Raw genomic sequence first — 23,011 nt, 5'->3', positions numbered from 1 at the left:
AGTGGTGTGGCAGTTTAAATTCTAAATCTCAGCTTGTTTATAGATTTTTGGTAACAAGACAATGTTGTTTGGCAAAATCCAAGTAAGCTATTTTATACCTTACACCCAAAGTGCCTTGATTATGAATCTCTATTGGAGTCATTGAGAGGTGCTTGGTCTCCTCTCTTACAGAAGCCTTTTTCATCTAGTTACTCATTCTGGCAGGACAGCAAACAGCAAAAACAAAATAAAATCTAAGTGTGATTGTATTTTGCCATTAGGGGTTATTGTTTACTACTAAATGTATTTTTAAAAGTATAAAAAATATGTGCAAAATATAAAAGGGTCTGAATATTTTCTCAATTCACGGTACAACAAAAGGAAGCACAGTTCAAATAAACTGCATTTTATTGTGTAACATTTTCAACTCCATGACTTTTTGAAACAACCTCTGAACCAAGTTTTCACTCCTGAGTATTGTAAAAACCTTCAATAAGAAAATTCATAAAAAGATGATTGTAAAGAAATTAAAATAGTGCAACTAACCAGCAGTGCAAAATTCAGGGGAACATGCCCCAGTCTGAGGTAGATACCTGTTATTATGCAGCAGCAGATTGTCTCCAATGTCATGATACTGCAAAACGCAGCATTTTTATTGTTTGACTGGAATGTGAAATGCAGCCCATTTTGTAAACTAAATCAAATTCTCACATGTGACAACAGAAAACATCAGTAATGTAATTGCAGTATCACTCTCTAATATTGTAGACAGGAGTATAGGAACAACGCAAACAGCTCACACCTACTGAAAATTAAGACAGAAAGAACATAATAGTTAATTGTGCATTATATTTAGCCTTTTGTTCAGGTTTACTAACACTCAAAGTAGTTAAAACAGTGCAAATAAGATTTTTAGTGCAAAGAGCCTATAGCACACAACTTAATTGGAAGAGTGTGGTAAATACTTATATATATATATGTATATCTGAAGTAGTCTTGTTTCAGTTAAACCATGTAATTCTTAGTGAATTAAAAGGCAAATAGGTATTTCTTTAAAAAAAAAAAAAAAACCTTAACCCTAAAAAACAAAACACTGGCTTCTTATCTTACAACAACCACAAATCTACAATTAGCATTGTCTGTAGTTTAGCACCCTTTGCATATTAGACTGTCAACATTGCATGAGCAAATAAAACTTGATTTAGGAGGAGTTGCAGGAGAAATGCATTTCTTGATGAAACCTTTCCTCTTACATCATAGTGGTTAAGCATTCATGCATGAATCAGTAACAGTAGTTCTGGGACATCAGTACTGAGGATACCTGCTTAGGGGAGGCCCATTCTGAAGGGCATACTGACTTGGTGGTTGGTGATGTGAGTTCTGATTGGATGGTACTAGCACATCAAAAACGCTCTTATTTGGAGGCACAGACTGCAACATGTTGTCCAGATCCATAATTAGGGGAGGGGCTTGGACTGAAACTCGCCCACTGGGAAGGATGGGCCAATATGTATGACCTAAGAAGTGACTAGGTGCCATAGGAGAGCTACTGTAGCTGTAAAGGGGAAGTCCACTATGTAGTGGCATGAGCGGACCTCCATTGAACCGCATGCTGGGTGGGGCAACAGCATTGGGGGGAGCATATTTGGCATAAGATGTAGGAAGCTCCCATGGTGGTGCAACAGTGTCCCGTCTGGCAGATTTGTGCACAGGTGGCCTGCAGTCCTCATAACCATCTGACCCTGCTTCACCATCAGGAGGAGCACGCTTCCCAGACAGAGAAAGTCCTTTCCATTCTTCATCAGAAGAAGAGGTGGAGGCCGGGCTAGCAGTGCTGGCAGACACACTGCGAGTAGACGATGCGTAGCGTGATCGTGGAGGAGGAGAGGGTCGAGGTCGCTCCACCTCTCCCCAACAGTCCCTGACAGTCATATCCACATCTCCAGATTCGCTAGTTGGTCGTAGGCTGTGTAGCAGCGAGTCAATGGCAAAGGATGAGTCCAGTTTAGGTTGAAACAAGTCCTCCTGTGGTGGTGAGGGGTTTCCAGAGCTCAGGTGTGGGAGGGAGGTCACAGGGTCAGAGAGTGGCTCAGATTCTGGCTTGTGTCCTTGTAGGATGTAAGGGGCTAGATCCTGGGCAAAGATTGTTTCGTCCTGGCGTGACACAGCCGTGTTCTGCCTCTTGAGGAGCTCCAGAGGAACACGGCTCAGCTCCACTGCCCAGAAATTGCCTTTGCCCTGGGGTTTACTGGGGTCCTTCAGCACCTACAGGTGGATGGAGGATGGACAGTGAGATCAATGCTTGGTCCAGCAACATCAGGCGGCACTGACCAACTTCCATCAGAGCCACAGTAAATCAAAAGATTTAAAAAACCTAACCTGAAGACCCACGTAACGTAAATGATCATTTAAATCTTATGACTGAAACATGAAATAAACCTCTAGCAGTATTTCAACACCACAAATCTCACACACATTTAGTATTTGGTCCTGTTTATACTGTTTTAAAATACAAACCTTAACAAAGCAGTCATAAGAGGAGAGGTTGTGTCGCACAGAATCTCGCCAGCCCTTGTAGTTTCCTTTGAAGAAAGGAAAGAGAGTACTGATCTCCTTGAGGATCTACAAATAAAACAAAAATATTAGTTTGGCCATCTGAACCAACATGAGAAAAGAAGATGATTGTGCACATGGGAAAGCCATGCAGGTGCAAAAGGTACAGTGTTATCTGAATGCACAGTGCTCTGGTGACTGGTAACATGTTTTTGACCTACTGGAGCTTGAAAAAAAATATAACTGTATATATAACTGTAATTGAGTACGTTAAGTGAGTATACATCAGTGAAGTGTTTATCTACTTAAAAGACTTTAAATATTCAATTTAAGTAAATATGCATTCACAGAAAAAAGCAACATACAGTGCCTAAGTCAGCTGAAACTGATTGTACTCTCTACTGTATATCTTATCAGCTTCCAGATACAGATCACGGTCTGTTTTCAGTATCATTTATCAAAGCAAACCAAGAATGGTATGGATGGTAGTCGTCCAAGTGTCACCAGAAGGTGGGTGGTTTGTGTCACTTAATAAACTGTAAAATATCAATCAGTCTGGGTAAAACAATCAGTAGAAACTTATAAAGAACAATGTCAGGATTTTCCTCAATAAAATACTATCATAATAACGAAGTGAACACCATGAGCAAGAACAAAACTTTATTTTATAGTTACCTCCGATAATGTAAGTTTCTTCTCTGGAGATCTTTGGATGACCATAGCAATCATAGCCAGATATGAGTACGGTGGCTTTGGATACCGCTGATAGTTCTTTTTCTTTCGGCCGCTGGTGCTACTCTTCTCCCGTTCACTGCCCCATGACTCCTGGATAATATTTTCCTGAGCATTAAAGTATGATGAGCCCGTTGGTGCAGTTTTATCCATGAAGGCACTGGTGAGATGTTCAGGGCGCGCTGCGGGTCTTTCCAAACGCCGCGGCTGGTGGGGAACCGTCTGAGCCAGATCGTAAGGCCACTGTTGGACTGTAGGGCTCCGAGTTACACCGCAGAGAGGAAAAGTCTGCTGCGCATCTCTGTAGAAGTCAAGGTGATGGTCCTGATGTTCTCCAAGGTGGAACAGAGCGGGTGGTGCCAAGAAGGTCTGCTGTGGCCAGTGCTTTGTCATGTTGATCAACCTGGGGGGGAAGATCCGCCCGAAGGTTTGGACAGGAGCACGGAGAGGGGGAGGGATGTCAAAGAGTCGGTCCTTAACTTCTGGCAGACTGCTGGCTCCAGGCTGACTCTATTTGAAGAGCAAACAATTAACAGTTTCATGTAAATCCCGCTGCGTAATCGATGAGAAAATGACGCGTTATCTGAGTGTAGAATGACTGATCGCCCCGAGGGTGGCTTGGTTTGAGAGCTGATTTGGAAACAGTGCTTAGAAGACACGCACAGTAGGCAATAAACTTAAAATCAACACTAAAGTTGATTTAGAACAATTCTAAATACACATGACATGTTGTGGTCTTACTAACGCCATAAAACCAAACTATCAAATCAGCAATAAATACAGCTGAAGACTTTCTTATCGAGAGTGACACTCATGTAGAGGTGAAAAGTAAAACTGATGGAGGATGGGTGTGGTAAAAAAACAAAACAAAAAAAAAAGCACAAGTAATTTCGACTGAAGCTTACAATCAACAATTTCTGTCAGGCAACATACAGGAGGGGCTAATATACAAACACTGGAGGATTAAGAAGCTGTCGTTTGCAACAAATTAGGAATGACTGTGTTAAGTAGCCTATGCTACACCCAAGACTGAGTCATAATAATAATAATCATATATCACAATAACAATAATATATAATAATAATATAGATCATGAAAACAGTTCAAACTGTCCCGAGTTTCATTGATTGTTGTTGCACGTTGGTTCCAGAAAGACAGGTCTATTTTGTTTACAGTTTACTAATTGCGGAGGCAGAATAAATAATGTGAAGGTATTATTGTAGAGCTCAGAATGCGCAGCAGTCGGGGGGCGTTGTGCGCACAGGAGGATCTCCCTGGCTCTTTGCAGGGTGTCGTTCAGTGCTGAAAGACTAACTTTCGGGAATGCATGTCTTTTGTTCACGTTAATGCAGTGCTAATGTGCAAACTCTTGCTGCCCAGCAAGACAGTGAAAACAAGTTGGATTATAAAGGTACCCCACTGGCGGGCTGGAGACTGTTCCTTCCCAAAGAAACTGCTTAGCATGTGAAGAAATGCAGGGCTATACAACACCATTTGTGGCTTTTCTGGCGCTTACAAGCGACAAGTGTCATAGTTGGGTAGGACATTAACACCTTAAACATGAGCAATCATGCCCCAACCCCCCAAACTGTTGGAAACTGCTTCTCAAACAAAAACTTCGCAATCTGAGAATCAACAATCTGCACCGCACCTTTCTACAGATCGGCGAAAAATATGCAACTATCCAACCTTTTTGTTTTACGGATGATATCCACAAAGATACAGATACCAAGGAGTTATAAATAAGGCGACTGTCATATTGACTGTACCTTTAAAAGGCCAAATTATTATTAGTGCTGCAAAACTCTGTTTATCAGGTGTCTGGTAAAATTACAGGGGACGATTTCATTTTAGCTTTGTCCACAAAACCTGACACAGTTTTCTTGAATAACTCCCGTTTGGAAAACTTACCCCGCGAATGTGCAGCTTTTAAATGTTTGCAGTTGTCTAATGCGCAAAATGTCTGAGCCTGTTTGTGCAGGTCAAACAACTTTCCTAACAAAGCCAGCAACAGACCTCACCTGCTGCAAATTGCTTCAGTGACTTTGATTACTGCAGAAGTGCAAAGTCAGACAGACTGGTCCCCTCTAGTGGTTTCACTCAATTGTGAGTAGCTTATTTTGCCCAAGAAACAGTTTTCAAGAAATCAGTCATTTAAAAGTTAACTCCTGCTCAAAACTAAATGTACTACTTTGGTGCGTATTTTCTAGTTCCTGAGTTTAGATTTCTCTGCTTGAGGTGAACAGTGAAACATGTATATGCAAGCGCCTTAACTATCATTCACAATGTCTAGCCCCTAATTTACATATCTGTGTCATAGTGAAGTGCTCTGTGCCAAACATACTGATTTAAATGCAAACTGTTGATCTATGTCTTCCTGTCTTCTGGAGTGCCAGTTAATAGGTTTTGCCTGGATTAGTGAGCCCTGAATAAGAAGAATAGAAAACCATATGAATGGGATAGCACCCAGGCCAAGGCTGTTCACATAGGCTGATTGTGTCTGGACAAATCTCCCTAAGCTGTCCTTAGATGCCTCCTGATACTGGGTTGGAGCGGAGGAATGAACTTTAGCTTTTCTGTGACAAGAAAGTGAAAATGTTTTCATTCTGGCCTTTTACCTTCATTACTGCAAGACTGATTTTACATGTTGGGTACAGTTTGATTTAAAGTGTAAAATAGGCATCATGGCACTTAAAAATGACATTATAAATAATTCATCACTAACATGTCTTCCCAGAAAAGACATTTAGGGAAACTCCACAACACACAAAACATAACTCATTCTCAATCAATTGCACTATCATCTATTATATCTGCACTGTTTATATACTGCACTGGTTTCATACTGTAAGCTGCTATTTCCTTTATGCCATTTTATTTTCTTTACTTGATTTTTATTTTAGCTTGTTTTGCATGCCCAGTTTGTATTTTTATATTGCATTATTTAATATTTAGAGTTTCTCTGAATGCACTGAGGGTCTGAGAGTAAAGCAATTTCAATTCTCTGTATGTGCTCTACATCTGGCAGAAATGACAAGAAAGCAAACTTTGAATTTTGGACACAATGTTTTATATGAACTGATTATTCTTTAGAAAGATGTTTTAATAAATAACCTGCACTGTATCTGTAACTATGCATTGATAATAAATTTCTTTGTTTTGGTGATGCAAATATCACACTTGAAGTTTCTTTACATCTGCCATGATTGCAGTCATATCAAAGCTGGATATCTAAAAATCTGGGCACATAAAACCACACATGCAGATTAGTCTAGATGGCTTGATAGCATCTGATAGTTTTGTTCAACAGTACAGTAAATATCCATATATCCATTATCAGTTCTGATTATCCTGTGGAGGGTTGCAGGGTAGGCTGGATCCCATCTCAGCTGACACTGTGAAAGAGGTGAAAAGGCTTACACCCTGGACAGGTCACAACAGTAATCATTAGACTTTATATATATATGGAGTTGAATGGATTTTGAATTCTTTGGGGTACCTTTCTGACTGAATGTATGTTTTCTTGATCTTGATTTATTTGTTGTCATACTAGTTGTGAACAAATATTCAGCTTCTTCTTCTCTATCACTTTGTAAACTGTCTCAGTAGCAATGTCTAGTGTTGATCATGTTGCACATTAAGATTTTCTTTCTAAAACCTAATTGTTCATTGTGGCATTGCAAGAGAGTGGTGCAGTGGGATGGGACAAGTGAAGAAGAAAAGCAGTCCTCTCCTCTTGGATCACTGATAACTTAATGCATTCACCCAGAAATGTGCTGTGCTTGATCATCATTTCAAGTCTTGTTTTAGCTTCTTTTAATACATTTTCATCCAATAGTTATAATCTGTTAACTTTGTTCTGCACTAATATTCATAAAGTCTGGCAAGAAAAATGCTGTAAATATATTGTAAGGTACAAATTTCAAACTGGTTGGTTTTAGTTCAACAAATGTACTTTCTCTCCCCGCTGGTGTCAGTATCCAAGACAGATCATAGGCAGTGATGAGCTAGGGAGCAGCCTAGGGTGCCACCAGGAGGAGGGGCCCCAAAGAGGTCAAAGAAATATGTTGTGATTAATTTGGACACACGGTATACTTTTCAAATTCTCTCACTGATGCTTAATGCACCCTTCACATCATTAAAGAGGAAAAACAACAGATTGCACAGCACAAAACAGATGATACTGAAGGAGACTGCAGACAGACTGTAGTAGGAGACATATCATATGACCTGTTGGCTGACTCATTGTTCATTTGCTCACACTACTACTAGTACAAATCACCAGTAACTAGGTGATGTTTCATAAACATCATAGTATAACACACACAGAAACCAGGGTATGGATAATAGGCTACTGCACTGTGTGTGTTAGTGGTTTAATGAAACAAAGGGGATAAATGATCTACACTGTTACATTTTATCTGTAGATCACTTTACTAATTCTGATGTAGGCCAAATATATGCAATGTAAATTATATAATAATAAAGATCATAAAAACTGGTCTGGACAGCCACAGACAGAGAGAAACAATCATATTCCTAACATCTGCTCCTCAGTACAACATGACACCAAACACTTTCCTGCACAAACAATCACAATACAAGCAAATGAACAGTCTGGGTGTGTTTAATATTACATCCGGACCATGATTAAAACACACAAGGGACTAGTTTTCTTATAGAAATACCAAATGACAGATGTTGAGGAGGAAACGACACAGAATCAGTTCAATAAAACTAAATTCAGTAAGGACAATAGATCCTTCCACTACCCAATTAGTTGAGTGACTGTCAGATATTTTAATAGGCTACTAAAAACCTTATTTGGCTTGTTTTCCTGCAGTGGTGCATGTGTGCACACCACAGCCTTCTTTGTCGCCCTCTGCCCTCTGGGAGAGGAGCGGCCCGGTTGTTGTGGAGCGTTTCCCCGGAGGGACAGGAGCCAGAGCAGCTGCTGGTTCAGTGTCAGAGCCGCAGACCTGCCCAGGAGCCGCGACCCAGGCAGCTTAACAGGTAAGTTGTCGCCACGCTATTTTTTCTTGTCTTTTTTTTTTTTTAAATGCTTGCTTGGTGTTGCCGCTTTGCGAGAGTTAAATGAACATTTAGCTCAGGTGAGCACCAACATGCCTGTCTGTCGTGTCGCTGAAAGTAGGCTAACCTGCGGCTAAGGTAACATTAGCAGGACCTGTCGTGGTAGTCGACCTTACCGCTAGTATACGAGGTGTTTTTACCACTTTGCCAAACTATAAGAGACACCCAGTGAGGGTGAACTCGAGGGGGTGAAGTGTATGTGGAGCCGGACGCGATGAATGAAGCCAGGTGTTTTAAAGGAGCGGCTCACGGTACCTGTCGGACCGGCCACCTGCTGAGCCGCTACCCGGTCAGCTAGTTAATCCTGCACGGCACATGACCAAAGCCGCTTTCATGGACTTTTACTAGAATTGTAATGTTGTCAATATTTCCAGGGTACACAGGCTGGGTATAAAACAGCTTTATGGTAGTAATCAGTGGTACAGCTGCACTAGAGCCCTGTGCTTAAAGGGCTTTATACTTTGCTTTAGGTGCATACAATATATAACATTTCTTTTACATGTATTTGGCTGCGTTTAAACATTATATAGGCTTATTTATATCTCAGGTAATAGTGTGCAGCTTATCATGATAGTCATATGTACAGGTCTACAGAGCTGAAACAATTATTTGATTATTCAAACAAATTATATTTTGGTAATAGATGAATCGTTTGTCGTTTATTAAAGAGAAAACTGCTTCACTGGCATATCATGTTAAGTTAAATTAATGTCTTTCAGTTTCTGACATGTTGATATTCTTGTTAAGAGCCTTGTGTTTAAGTACTGCAGTGTGTGGTCAGCCTGCACGTTCAGAAACGTTTCCTCAGTCAAATATTTTCCAAGTCTCACTATACAGATCATTAGCTTGTAAGCCACTGGACACACACACACACACACACACACATATGCACACTTGCATGATATGAAAGAACTGCGAGGAAATTATACAGAGCTATAATTACATTTAATCTCTGCACTTATATTGTAGTGTACTTTCACCCCTGTGATTCTCTCAGCTAAACAAATTCTTTATTAGATACAACAGGACAATGATCTCAAACCTGTCACTTGAGGTCATCATCATACAGATATTTCTTTTATTTCATTGTCCTGATATAGTTTTACTTTTTTTTTCTCTTAAAATCATTTTCTTGTGTATACACCCCCCCTTGTTTTCTATGTTTCTCTGTTTCAATGTGAAAGATTCTTCTGGCAAATTTCACGTACATTACCTCATCCTGTGGGCACCATTTATAGATTCTTTAACTGTTTACACCTCAATGACATGACCTCTCTCACTGCTTTGGAGTTGTAAGCAGAGTTAAAATGGGCTGTTTTTTCAGTCTCCTCCCCATCTTCCCTCCTGCTCTTATTCTCCTCTGTTTCCTTTAAACTCTTCCCTCCACATCCTCTTGCCATCCCATTCCTCGTACTCTAGAAAAAGCTGTGAGCCTGTCTACTATCTATCTTGAAATCTGAATATTTTTAAATCTGGCTGTAATACACATGCAAACGCATTTTTTTTTTCTCATGACCTCTTATTCTCTCCCTGTTCTTGCTGCTCTGCAGCATTACTGAGATTTTTGAGTGATTATATGAAGCTGCTCAAACCGTTACACATGACAGGACTTATTGTAGATCCCCTGCTCTTTCTTTTTCTACTCTGTCCTTCCTTCAAGGGCTCCTACTAACAGTTATATCTTAATATTATTAGTGTAAACTATTCTCTCAATTATTTGATCTATGTTAGGTCAAAATAGTAAAAAGAAAAAAGTGATGTAAAAGAAAGTTTGGAAAGCTGAAACTAGGTAATATTTGTTGTTTTTTTTTTTTTTGCACCTGTGTGATATCTGACATAAAACTAAGGATTGGGTTTAGGCTCATGCTCAATAAAGTTGATACCAGTCAAGTAAAAAAAATGCTTCGATCAGTTCCAATACCCATATTTGACATCGGATCGGGACATCCCTATAATTGACAAATTATAGTAGCTCTGTTTGCCTCATGGTTTTCAAGTTGCTGATTGATAGAAAAAAACATTTGTACATATTTGGCAAGCACCCTAGGTCATTTGGCATTGTTTCAGATTGCTGATGGGATAATTCCTGAATCAACAAGCTGCATTGACTCAGCATTGTTTTGGTGAACGGGAAGGTCCTGTCGGTCACACCAAAGAGCACAACAGCTGAGCAATGCAGTTTTATGATGGCAAACCATACTGCAGCCCTTATAGCACTGTCTGTTCCTGATGTAGCCAGAGTTAAGACTGAGCAGGAGTTTTGCCTGTGTTTTGAGTTGAACTCTAAAGGTCTTTCACAAACCTTTACACTGAGGTGGTGAATGCACAAGGTTCACTGTGTGTTCATAGTAGTCTATTCATTTCATCCGTTGAATGAAAGCTTATGTTCCTGAGCAGCTAAGGACAACCTTTCCTATTAGGTCATTAGGTGGAAAAAACCAGCAGTCTCGACATTTTTCCAAACACACAAAGTTTTTATATTGATGGTATATATATATTTGCACTGTGTATGTGCTGTGCTGCTATGGCAGAGTTTTTACAATATCAGTGATCTCACCTTGTCTCTTCCTGTCTGTCTGGGCTCTGCCTGACTCACAGACTCACACAAGGCTCTTACACAGGTTAGCCACAATTAAATTCCCCACTTATGCAGAGGCTACATTTATAGCTGGTTTAGTTCATTGCATCCACTGACCACAAGTTCTCTTGATTAGAACTAAAGAAACAGACAAATCGGTGAGGTAAGATCATAACATCATAAAGATAGCATTTTAATTTTTGCTTTGTTTTTTTTAATTAATTATTGAATTGATGAGTATTTTGACCCAAATACCCTTTTCTTATATTAGTAAGTAGTAAGTAATAGTAAGTAAAATAATTGTTTTTGTGCTAGATATATCTTAACATTGCATTTAGTTGTCTAAATTATCTACAGACATGTCTAGAAATTTAAAATGGATTCGCCAGTGCTGGTTCCCCTTCTTGTCTGCTGGATAAGGTAGGCTGATAAGTGTGAGACAACGAGCTGAGACTGAGCTGAAAGTTGGAAACAGTCCTCCCAAGCATTGAGGATCCTAAAGATTTTTTCTTTTTCATCAGACTCAGCTTTTTAGTTTGTACAGTTAGGTCCAGATGCTGCTGTTAAACTGCACTGTCCATGACTGTTAAGACATGACTATATTTTCAGGTTCTAAAACATACAGTACATTGAGCTGAAGGGATATTGCTAAAAGTGAAACAAGACTGATTTGCATTTCCTGAAGGAAGTGTGTGAGTGCTGGGAACTGTTGCCCACTGCCGCTGCTGATTCATGATCTTTTTATCCATGTCTAGTGGTTCATAAGTTATTGGCCAAAAAGTCAAATGTTAGGATTAGTATGCAGTTTTACAGCCATTTGGTTTGTGATAGGCCCCAAACTAAATGCCAGTATTGATGATACAGGAAAAAGGATGAAAATGTAGATTTTCAGCTCCAGAATGCCCTTCCTCTTAGTCCAACTTCTTTCCTCTTCAGGTGCTCTGTTATTGCCATTGTGCTCTAATGACACAACAAGCCAGACCTGCATATTTGGCACTTTATATTTTTTCCTTCCATAATAGACAGGTTTCCTGTACACATTCAAGGATGTGTGGGCATCATGTGCGGGACATCAGATATTATGATACTAATTTTGTATTTGGTATTTGTATTTGGCAGGTGTCCTACCAGCACATATACTTGTTATATTAGTTTCCACCTAGTCTTAGTCATTCTGCCTTTTTTTTCTACCCCATGGGAAGGACATGCGTGTAGATGAATAAATATGGTTGTTCAGTGCTATAGTGTAAAAATTACACATACAAACATACAAAATAAAATAAAAAAAATCTTAGTTTTGTTTGGTTGAAATTAAAAGTGGCTAATAAATTATTTAGACTTACATTTATCTAGAAATAACTTTCCATGGCACTAACTTTGTAGTCATGGAAATGTACGAACCGAGGGGTCCTGTGTTCCTTTAAATGCACTCTCTGACCAGTCCTGTTAAAGTTTTCTAGCTGAACAACTGAGTGGTAAATTGTTGAGGAAACTTCTTCGGGAATCCATTCCACTTAATGAAAAACCCAGCAAAGCACTGGAGGTCTCCAATGAAGAGCTGGAGAAATACATCTGGGCAGTGACCCTGCAAGGAACAGGTTGTTCAAGATCTCCCTTGGAGAGGTTTATGGGAGTGTCTCATAAGAGGTGATTGCACCAAGCTGAGCGTCATTTCTGAGTGGGAAAGGACACTGGCAGTCTCCACCCCTAGGAGCAGAACCACAAGACTTTTGGCCGATTCAGGAACATACCACTGCAGAGTTTCCCTGTTATGACAAAAAGGATGAACATGTTTTTGATGGACAATGGCTATATCAAGCCCAGCTGCCAGGTATCAAAGCCACGTTTCCCAGGCTGTGTGGAGCATTCCACAAAGATGGGAACAGATCCAAAATTGATTAGAGGGAGGAAAAAGGTCTGCAAGTTCTTTGTCCAAATCTGCATAAGGCTTATAGGCCAGTACAATGCCAGCTTATTGCCTTTGCACTAGAAGTTTGTTTTTTGTTTTTAATCCTAAGTAATGTCAAGACCATGATTATAAACTGTTTCTGGGATAAGCCCATGTGCTTTGCACAGCTGAAGTTAACTGTGGGCTGCCAGTGTCTGGAAGAAGAGATTGCAATAGGTTGTTTCATCTTCCCTGACCCTGTAGAAGCATTTGAGATCATCCTGACTAGAGCAAGACCAGGTGGTGGGTGAAGTCCAGGTACTGGTTTGCTGGAGTTACCCCCCATAACTAGCTTTATGAAAAGTATTTCTTGCCTACTGCAAACTAATGCATGCACAGATGGACTCTGGGAGCTGGACTAGTTGATCACCTGGGCAAAGATTAATTTCATTGTAGAAAGGGGAACAGAAGGACTGAACCATTATCACCATGGGCAGAATAGGCACTCCCCAGACCAGTCGCTGGTCTGCAATACTAAAACTACCTACTGTCAGCAAATGGCAGTAGAATTTACACAAGATACCAGAAAATCGATCATCTTTGGCTACAGGCAAGAGAAGGCAAGTCTGGTAATGGAACCTGGGTCCTCCGACAAGACACTAATAGACATACATACCCATGTGGTGATCGGTAGGAAATGGGTGACTGAGGAAGAGTTGTGGAAGGTGACAATTACACTGCAACATCAGCAGGTGCAGGGCTGTGATGGCATGAAATAAAAAGGAGAGTAAGGATCTTGTCATCTGAGTTTATCAGCAAGGAGCACGAGGAATATTGAGTGAAGGCTGTGGCACGGGTGCTGGACGATGGCGCTGGAAACTGCCACAGGCTCAACGCAGCTCTCATTAGAGCAATATATTGTGCCCTTGCAAACTCAATCAGCACTGTCAGGTTGCAAAATAGCACTAAAAACAGGGGTGTTTACATGTCTATATGACCAAGAGAGAATCTTTCTTCTCAGGTTGAGGGAGCCTGCAGCTAATGCAACTAGAGAGCTCCTGACACAGGGTTGGAATGGAGGATGGAGGTGGACCTGGGTAGGCTGCTCCATTATCCAAAAGAAAATCTGCAGCACCACACTGTAGCAAGATATGGTTGTGTGGACCACAGCAGGAAAATCTGCACTGCTGGTTAAAATGACTCCTCTTTCATGGGAACAGGTTGGGAAACAGCCCTTGAAAGGAAGTGTACAAAATGTGCAGATCTGGTCACAGAACACTGGGAACGTGGATGAAGTATGAGGTGATACCTGAAAGAGATAGGTGCTGGAGATTCAGAAACCTGGGGCTAAGGGGAGTGCACATGGAAGAGTAGTATTGAACAAGAAGGAGAAGGTAAGCTTTTGACTAAGGCAAAAATAATGAGAAGAGGAGAAACCCTGTCACTACTGTTTGGTCATTGTGATTCCCTGTACATCTGGTTGCTGTCAGATCATTTTCATTTCAAAGTGATCTACCCACCATTCATCTTTTCAGGTAGCTGCTTGCTTGCTGCAGTGGCCCAGGATTCCTCTCATGTTAGTCACACTCTCTCTATCTCATTGAGTGCCTCTAGTTGATGTTCCTAGACCCAGGCCTAAATAATAAATGAGAGGCCTGTTAAGAGCCGAGTATGTGTTAGCCACATTATTTGACTGAGAGGTTAACCCAAGTCAGTGAGTACAATGGAGCTAACCAAAGGTAGAACTCGCACTGAAACATGTTGTGTGCTAGCTATTTACTGCTTTCCACAACATCATTTTCTTTTCTTCTTTGTGTGCCAGTGACAGCAAAGTGTGTGTCAGGCTGCAGGATGTGTCAATCATTAATGAAAAACGTCCCACCTTCTCAGGTTTCCTCTGGGACAGGGGTGGGAGAGGAGGGAGTGGGGGTTAGGAGCTCAGAGGTTAAACAATTCTAAGAGCAGTGTGAGTACATTACACTGTAACAGAGCACTCAAGTTTTTTCTTCTCTCTCCATGACCGCAATTGTAAACAAACAGCAGTGTCACTTTGGTGCTACCTTCCAAATTTTGAAGACCTGTCAAAAAGTACATTAACAACAAGTTGACTTTGGAATAATCTCTACTTAACCACCAAAGGACATTTGAATATTGACACATATTTATCTGAAGTAGATCAGTTTGCATTGCCATTGCTTAACCCCCCAGTTCTTTCTGTCTTATGGATTTATGACATCAGTTTTCATAAATTAAATTAAACCATTTTGGATTCTTCGACACTGGGCTAGAAGTTAAAATGTATCCTGGAGAGTAGTTTGACCACTATCTTATCACTGTCTTTTCTGTCTTTTTCTTTGACCAGGGTATCCATTGTTGACATGGATGGGACTACGGACGGTTACAGTCCACAGATTGGATGCTTACATTTTGGATGCCAAGATTTTTTATCTGTAAAATGGAAAAGAAACATTGCAACAAATCTTTGCATTGCTTTCTTCTAAACTCGTGGAGATTTCTGTCACCTGATTGTACGACATCAGTTTATATGATTCATTTGGACATTTTTTTTCTACTGTTTTTTTTTTTTTTTTTTGTGACAAGATTGCATTATAAATAAACTACAGCATCTTTCTGTGCTCTCCCACAGGCCCTAACATAGGCCTGTTTGGCCAGACAGGAGTGCCCTTTAAGGGGCACAAGGGAGGTATAGGAGAAATTTGGAAGACTGAAACTTTAATGTCCTTGTGGATTAAGAGAAACAAACAGGAATAAAGAAGTGAAGTGGTGTGGTATGGCAGCAGATCACAACGAGTTGCTGGCTGAGATGTCCACAGTTGGGCGTCTCAGTGCCACTGATCGCCTGAAACATGCCCAGAAGCGACGTGCTCAGCAACTGAAGGCTTGGACACAGATGGAAAAAAATGCAGCAGAAGATGTAAGGACCAAAGCAAATAAGAAGAAGGCACGCACCACCAAAGTGACATTCCCCAACACTGTAATCCTGTTAGATGCAGCTGCACGTAATGACGTGGAGGAGGGTAGGTAGAAATGCACACAAATTCACAATGAACAGCTTTGCTGGAGAAGTGTAAATTTCATGTAGGCTTCTGAAGAGTTTAACACTCAGTCAAGAACAATTATTTAAACTCACAGGATGCTCTGATCTCTCTAGAGCTGGTGGTGTGGAGCTCTGTAAATCCCAAGTTTCAAAATAAGTGATTCAAAGTTTTCATAATTTACATTTGATTTATTGTCAATTACAGGGCGAAGACTAATTATAGTAGTTGATACTTTTAAGTTCATTGATTTTCTGCACGCAGAGACACTCTATCTTGTTTTCATTGGTTATAGCTATTTAGGGCAAATACGTGCCAACCACCCACTTTATGTGGAAAGTACTAATCATAATTTCTGTGTGTATGTGTATATGTTTGTTTATGCTTCTTCTAGTGGGTGCCCTGCTAAACAGTGGTGTGAGCCCAGATGTGGTCAACGAGGATGGACTGACAGCCCTACATCAGGTATGCACACACACCTATCTGTGGGACATGGTCCTTCTCCAGTTCCCAGCTTACAAACTCTGTTAATTTTGCTAACTGGAATTCACGGTCAAACCAGTAATATGACTTGCTACTCATCCACTCCACAAAGCGTTTCCCTGACATCCATCTATTGCCTGACTACACACACAACATAATAGGAACACTTTATCAATATGGAAGTTGTCATTTGACATTATTGCAAAACAGAGCTATTTATATATAATTACACCTGGAAATTATCTTGTGATGGGGTCAGGTTTACACACTAATTATAGGTGTCCTAATCAATCTCACCAGCTTCCCACACCTTCCATTGCTAGCTTCACAATAACACATATTCAGCATGTAACAGGTTTTGCTGACATTCAGGTGATCTAAATGCCATCTAAGTGACTGGCTGTTACATTACCAACACAGTAAGAGTTTGTGATTGCTCTTAACAAGGTAGGTCACCTTGCATACAGTGTGTGTTTATGTGTGGTCACAGCTTTGCACTTACTAAATACTGCTTCCCTCTTTTTGTCTGAACCTTGACATATCTTAAGTGAGTTTAGATAAACCAGTAAGCCTATTTATTCCCCCCATTTAGGTACTGGGCCACTGGTTGAAAGAATGAGGGAAACTTGCTTAGGCTTACATTCCTTTCTTGAACAGTTACAGCCACAGTTAGAAAAACTCTTAAGATTAAAGATTCTTGTGTTTGAGACCTTGAAGCACAAAAATCTAAAATTACACTGCAACCTTCATCACTCAGAAGGACCCTTTCAGTTCCTGGTTTGCTCTTTGTGTTGTTTAATTTTCTTTAACACATACACATGCTACTTTAAACTGAACACTAACTCTTGGAAAACCTGGTGTTGACATGACAGAGGGCTTTGTCATGCATGCAAATTTTTTCTATTACACAACCCAGTGTATAATGATGAATCAATATAGTCATTTTTATATGAAAACTGTATACATATTAGATGTTTATCTGTTTTGTGTCCTGTCTCTATTTCTCTCTCCCTTCATATGCATACACATATTCATATATATTTACATCTCCTTTCTTTATAGTCTTGCATTGATGACTTTGAGGACATAGTCCTCTGTCTACTGAACGCTGGTGCCTGTGTGAATGCCTGTGATCGTGAGCTATGGACACCCCTGCATGCTGCTGCCACCTGTGGACACAATAATCTGGTGCAGCTTCTTATTCAGAAGTGAGTTTGTCAGTCCATTTCATAACATTACTTGTTTATTTACCCTTCCATATAGACAGATGTGATTATTTTCTGTACCATAGCCGTAACAGACTGAGATTCCTCTTGGCCAGAGTTTCTACTTTACATGAACAATGCAAATAGGGCTGCACCTTGGCCCCCAGAGCACTTTGCAAGTGTATGAATATTCCTGAGTGTCAGGGTGTGTCACTGTAAAATACTCTAATCCAGTTGTCTTATGTATTTGTGTGCATGCATGCTTTTAGTGGGGCTGATCTGCTGGCTGTCAATGCAGATGGCAACATGTCCTATGACCTGTGTGAGGATGTGGCCACCCTTGAGCTGCTGGAAATGGCCATGGCTGAACAAGGTCAGCAAGTTCAGTTGAATTAAAACTATTACTGGCAAGCCAGAGACTGATATAGTTTCTTTATAGAACATTTTCTCGTTCACATTCTTTCCAGCTTGACACGCCTCTCTCACTTCTGTCACGTTTGAAATCAGGTGGTGCACACTAAAGAGCTGTTCCAAGCTGAGATAAAAACAGCAAAATTGTATTTGACAGCTGTACACTCAGACTGCTGCCGTATGTGTGAAATGATGTCTTTGGTTTTGTATATTTGTGTGTTTGTAGGGATAACTCAAGCCCATATAGACGAATGCAAACAGACCAGAGAGAAGGCCATGCTAGCTGATGTTCGGGCTTTGTTTAAGAGCGGAGCAGACTTAAACGCTCAGGACAATAATGGAGCAACATTGGTGAGACAGAGGGCCATGAGCATGAAGGCAATTTATAAGACAAATGTAAAAGCTGTGTGGTGCAACTAAGATGTAGGAACCCAGGGAATTTGTGTATGTGATGTCAGGGTGCATTCACAGATCTAAACGAATTAGAAAAATATGGGATAATACTGCAAAAAATAAGAGCTTATGGAGCAGTTACAGCAAGAGTTTGCACAAAGCATCTTATATTGTTCTGAAGCTGCTAGAAAGTAAATACACAACTAATGTAGTGTGGAGAATGTACTTTTTTTTTTTTTAATGGAAGATGGCAGAGATCTTATGTTTATCTAATCTCATTGGTGTAGAGTTTCATTTCATGGTTGACATGCTACTTCTTGCTAAAATCATGCTTTCTATGTTTCATTTTCTCCCAGCTCCACATAGCCTCTGCTAATGGATACATATCTGTCGCAGAGCTGTTGCTAGAGAACAGGGTTCAGGTGGAGGTAAAGGATTCTGATGGCTGGACACCATTACATGCTGCCTCCTGCTGGGGACAAGTTAGTGCTGCAGTTGTACTAGAATATTAGAACCTATCACTTTTCCATTCTGAGTATTTATAGTGTTGATTTTTACTTGCTCCATAGATCCAAATAGGGGAACTGTTGGTGGCCCATGGAGCCAGTTTAAACACAAAGTCTCTCCTAGATGAGACACCGCTAGGTAAGACTAAAAAACCATTTTGCTCCTAAACTGCTTCATAGACAAATTGTATTCAAGACAGTGGCTGAGTAAACATTATTATTCTAATGATAATCCATCCAGTTTCTTACATTTCTTCCTTCCTTTTCTTCTTTATTGTCAGCATACTGCCTTTCATGCCTTCCATTGACTAACCTTCAATGTTCCTGTCTTTTCAGATGTGTGTATGAATGATGAGGTCAGAGCCAAACTAATGGACCTAAAGCACAAGCATGATGCCATCATGAAGAGCCAGGGCCGGCAGAAGGGCACACTGCAAAGAAGGGCATCTAGTACTGGCAGCAGTGGGTGAGAGGGAACATTAATTTAGGATGAAGACAGACCAAGGGAACTAGAGCTTGAAAAATACAAGTATAGCAATGATGAAATCTGATGCCTTACTATTTTTTGCCCATACAGTAAAGTGGGGCGTCGTGTCAGTGTAAATAAGCGTTCCAGACTATATCGGCAGGAGCACCACGAAGAGGCCATGGTATGGCAGGAGCGTGTCCAGCAGCCTGAGCAGGATGAGGATGAAGACAAACAAACTGATAATGAGCTACACCAACATGCCACCATGGTAAGGTTTAGGGACTGTTTTTTATTTTTCTAAATTATTTTGTTTTTAAGAAAAAGTGTCTCGCTATTGTCACATCAAAGACCATAAGCTGATTAAAGTACTTGTTTTGCTGAATGTTCTTGATGTTTCAGATTGCTGGTAGTGTAGCAATATCATCTTTAGAGGAAATGGAGGCTGCCAACAGTAAAGTTTTGTCCAGCCTAGAGAATGGAGTGACATCTGCTTCCCTGGCTTCCTCTGTGCCTGGGGAGCTCTGGAGTAGTGGAGGTCGCATGGAGCATAGAGCCTCCTACCAGCTTAGCCCTGCATTTGGAGCAGAGGGGGAGGGGGCAGACGGTATGATTCGAGAGAAATCTCACCACACACTGGCTGACCTGAAACGCCAGCGGGCTGCTGCCAAGCTCAATAAATACCCTGCACCTCCACCACCCCTGCTTGATCCAGCAGAAGAGGAGTCCTCTGTTTCAGTAGCTGAGGGGACAACCACTCAGGCCCAGTCAGAGCTCCCAGCAACACCTAGTACAGAGCTGGTGGCCTCTCCAAGTCAGGTGTACTTCACCCCAGCCAGTGGAGATCCTCCACTGCTAAAACTGAGAGCGCCTGAGGAGGACCAGTCTAATGACAAGGAGCCTTGCTGTGGACTCATGTAAACATCCTGAGATCGTCATACATTCACAAATGCGCTGCCTGTAGATTAGAGAATTTGGGTATTTTACACTTTCTAGTGGCAAAATAATCTCAATGAAATGAATAATTGAAGATTCTAAGTCAATGGATAAGACTGGTGATTTTCTTTTCTTTTTTTTTTTTTGGCATTTCCTACTCTAAATCCAACAAATTATTTTTGTCTAGTGTCTATGAATCCAGACACTAGTTCATCCTATTCGTCTGTGCCGTTGACTTTTATTGTTGTCCAGAAGCTACTGAAAACACACCAATGAGCCAGCGTATCTTAACCGTATGCACTTTATATTGCAGGTCTCAGCCTCTAAATTAGAGGATGCATGATCTGATGGATGATGATCTAAGATGTGAGGTCCTTCAAATGACTCAGAGGAAAAACCAGTTCCAGTGTTGCAATCACCAACAAAGATCTGGTATTGATGCTTTATAATAAGAGAACTAGTCATATTCTTATGTAATGTTTAAATATTGCACAACTCATAATGATTTATTGTAAGATAAACGGTAAAGTCCTGTTAGAATTCCTAAAATTAACTTTGTGTAACCGTAATGCAGCTAATTTGGTGTTGTATCACTATATCCTAAAGGTAAATATGAATTAACACACATGACAATGAACTAATAACAGAAAACCAATGATTTTATCATTTGTCAATGTGACAGAAAAGGATACATCTTGCATTAAATCATGAGTCATACGTTAATTAAACATTACCTAAGTATATGATTTGCACTCTTATTATAAAATGTTACCAATTTGCTTGAGTCTTCATATTCATTACATGACTTTAAAGTCTGTTTTGATCTCCATTAACAAGCAAGAGGTTTTTGTTGTTTGGAGATTGCTTGTCATCATAGTCTATGGTATAGCTGTCTTTCCTGATTTTATTTTATTTTTTCTTGTACTAAACATACATAATTTAATATACATAATAATGCAGAATACCTTTCTTTTGTTACTTTTCCAGGGCACAAAAAAAGTTCATCAAATGGCATGGTGCAATTTGTAATTTATTTCCTCTCTATTTCTATTTTTCTACCCTCTGAATGGACTTTGATCATTTATTCTATCAGAAACAGAGTAGGGCAGAGGTGTGGACTCAAATCGGACTGGACCTTCGACTCAACAAAATGTAAAAAGACTTGCACTCGACTTGGACTTTAACACCAATGACTGTTATTTAGAATGTTCCCCCCTCCCCCCACAAGCAACAATGATACCAAAGATCATTTCATTCATGTACAAAAATTATGAAGTGGTCAATAAAATATGAATTGCAGTATACTAAACTTGGATAGAAGATTACGGCTCAAAATGCAACAACTTCCAACTTCAACATTTGAAGTTGCACAAAGATTGTTGAGTACTTTTGCTTATCAGGGAAGCTGCTACAGCTACTCTCACATCATCTACTTTGTATATTTTGAGTCCAGTAGTCAACACATCCAAGATTTATAATCAATAAATCATCAACATCTTTCATTTGCTCACTATGTGCCGTTGATCAATGGTGAGGAGTAATGGAATTTTGATGCTGCTCCTGAAATTTGGTCTTTTGCAAGTGCAACACACAATAGGGCATGTAAATAACACAAAATGCACAACACGGTTCATTATGTTCATGTATTTATGTGTCTCTCTCACACATACAAACAACATGAGATAAGCAGAGGACAAGACAGGACAAAAACCTGGTACTATGGTGGTCATGTTGGGAAATTAAATATCAGCAAACAGTATGTAATGCAAAGTGCAAACATTACATACAAACATATATATGTGTGTGTGTGTGTGTACACAGTACTGTGTAGAGGTTTTGGGCACAGTACATGTTTTAGGTTCTTATCAAACAGCACCATCGGCTGTCGTCATATTGATCCCAGGTTCATTGTGCAGGACAAGAAGTCTATAAAGAGCCCACTAGAGTTCATGAAGAACTATTTTCAAAGGCAAGAAGACCCAGGAGTCCTGCAGCAGATGGTCTGACCCCCAAAGAGCCCATATATGTATGTATATTACTCTGTTGTTGCAAGGACTAGAAATTCAAAGTTTATGACTTTGAACTCGACTTGAGACTTACTCAACAATGACTTGGTCCCACCTCTGGAATAGGCCTCATGGTGTATTTAAAGTAAAAGATCCTAAAAATAAATATAATTTTATGAAGAGTAAAAGTGTGAGGCAAAGTGGTTTTTGTGTTAACAGAAACACTGAAGAGATTATTATATTTTTCTATTATTAAGCTAAAGGTGCCTTGTTTTGGTGGCATATCTGATATACTGTACATAAGTTTATGATGTTTCCACAAAGTCCCACATTCAAAGTTGGTCATAAATAATTTATCAGACCTGGAGGGCTTTCTTTGTACGTTGCTCAACAGATCCAAGATCAGATGTTGAGAAAACTTAGCTGATTTAGATGATTTGTACAATCTGCGGAGCTGTATGCTCATACATCCAACAGAGTCCCAAATCCACAAATAAGAATTCCAGCACACACAAGGGATGTCTATATATCTGCATTTATTAATAGGTGTTCATGATTAGCCGCGATGATCTAAACATGCCTTGTATGAGCTGGAGCTATTATTACTATTTATCATCTCTGCATTATATTCATGGCAAGTACAAACACGAGAGCCTGCGAACAGGTGAAAATTGAGTTCATGAATATTCTCCAAACTGGTATTACCTAAATGTAGTACTATAGTCCTG

At 40.1% G+C, this 23,011-nt stretch overlaps 2 protein-coding genes across 4 annotated transcripts; one reads left to right on the top strand and one right to left on the bottom strand.

The window, feature by feature from the left end:
• Nucleotides 1-1,284: 1,284 nt before the first annotated feature.
• Nucleotides 1,285-3,672, bottom strand: foxh1 (forkhead box H1). Its single transcript, XM_026292607.1, has 3 exons — nucleotides 3,208-3,672; nucleotides 2,497-2,601; nucleotides 1,285-2,244 (listed from the first exon to the last, which is right to left on the bottom strand). Exons 1-3 carry the CDS (start codon nucleotides 3,655-3,657, stop codon nucleotides 1,285-1,287), a joined length of 1,515 nt encoding a protein of 504 aa, XP_026148392.1. The 5' UTR covers nucleotides 3,658-3,672.
• A 4,483-nt stretch (nucleotides 3,673-8,155) lies between these two features.
• Nucleotides 8,156-23,011, top strand: ppp1r16a (protein phosphatase 1, regulatory subunit 16A). 3 transcript variants are annotated; one of them, XM_026291697.1, is made up of 12 exons: nucleotides 8,156-8,277; nucleotides 15,184-15,349; nucleotides 15,469-15,859; nucleotides 16,272-16,342; nucleotides 17,423-17,568; nucleotides 17,835-17,938; nucleotides 18,203-18,327; nucleotides 18,726-18,851; nucleotides 18,939-19,014; nucleotides 19,212-19,341; nucleotides 19,453-19,612; nucleotides 19,744-23,011. In XM_026291697.1, the coding sequence occupies exons 3-12, from the start codon at nucleotides 15,613-15,615 to the stop codon at nucleotides 20,260-20,262; spliced, it is 1,704 nt and encodes a 567-aa protein (XP_026147482.1). In that variant the 5' UTR covers nucleotides 8,156-8,277; nucleotides 15,184-15,349; nucleotides 15,469-15,612; the 3' UTR covers nucleotides 20,263-23,011. The 3 variants fall into 3 exon arrangements, with proteins under 3 accessions (XP_026147482.1, XP_026147481.1, XP_026147483.1); XM_026291696.1 differs by having other exon boundaries at nucleotides 15,184-15,859; XM_026291698.1 differs by lacking the exon at nucleotides 15,184-15,349 and having other exon boundaries at nucleotides 8,199-8,277.

This window comes from Mastacembelus armatus, chromosome 20 (genome assembly GCF_900324485.2).
Source record: "Mastacembelus armatus chromosome 20, fMasArm1.2, whole genome shotgun sequence".
In the NCBI taxonomy this organism is placed as follows: domain Eukaryota; kingdom Metazoa; phylum Chordata; class Actinopteri; order Synbranchiformes; family Mastacembelidae; genus Mastacembelus; species Mastacembelus armatus.
Note: the sequence above shows the minus strand (reverse complement) of the source record. Positions and strands in the feature narration are given on the sequence as shown.

Excerpts from the sequence above, each read along its gene's own strand:
- foxh1 (XM_026292607.1), bottom strand. The coding sequence starts at position 3,657 with ATGACAAAGCACTGGCCACAGCAGACCTTCTTGGCACCACCCGCTCTG. Across the intron at positions 2,602-3,207 it reads AGAAACTTACATTATCGGAG|ATCCTCAAGGAGATCAGTAC; the intron begins GTAACTATAAAA and ends TTTTATTTGTAG. Across the intron at positions 2,245-2,496 it reads CTTATGACTGCTTTGTTAAG|GTGCTGAAGGACCCCAGTAA; the intron begins GTTTGTATTTTA and ends ATCCACCTGTAG.
- ppp1r16a (XM_026291697.1), top strand. The coding sequence starts at position 15,613 with ATGGCAGCAGATCACAACGAGTTGCTGGCTGAGATGTCCACAGTTGGG. Across the intron at positions 18,328-18,725 it reads ACAATAATGGAGCAACATTG|CTCCACATAGCCTCTGCTAA; the intron begins GTGAGACAGAGG and ends ATTTTCTCCCAG. Across the intron at positions 19,015-19,211 it reads CCTAGATGAGACACCGCTAG|ATGTGTGTATGAATGATGAG; the intron begins GTAAGACTAAAA and ends CTGTCTTTTCAG.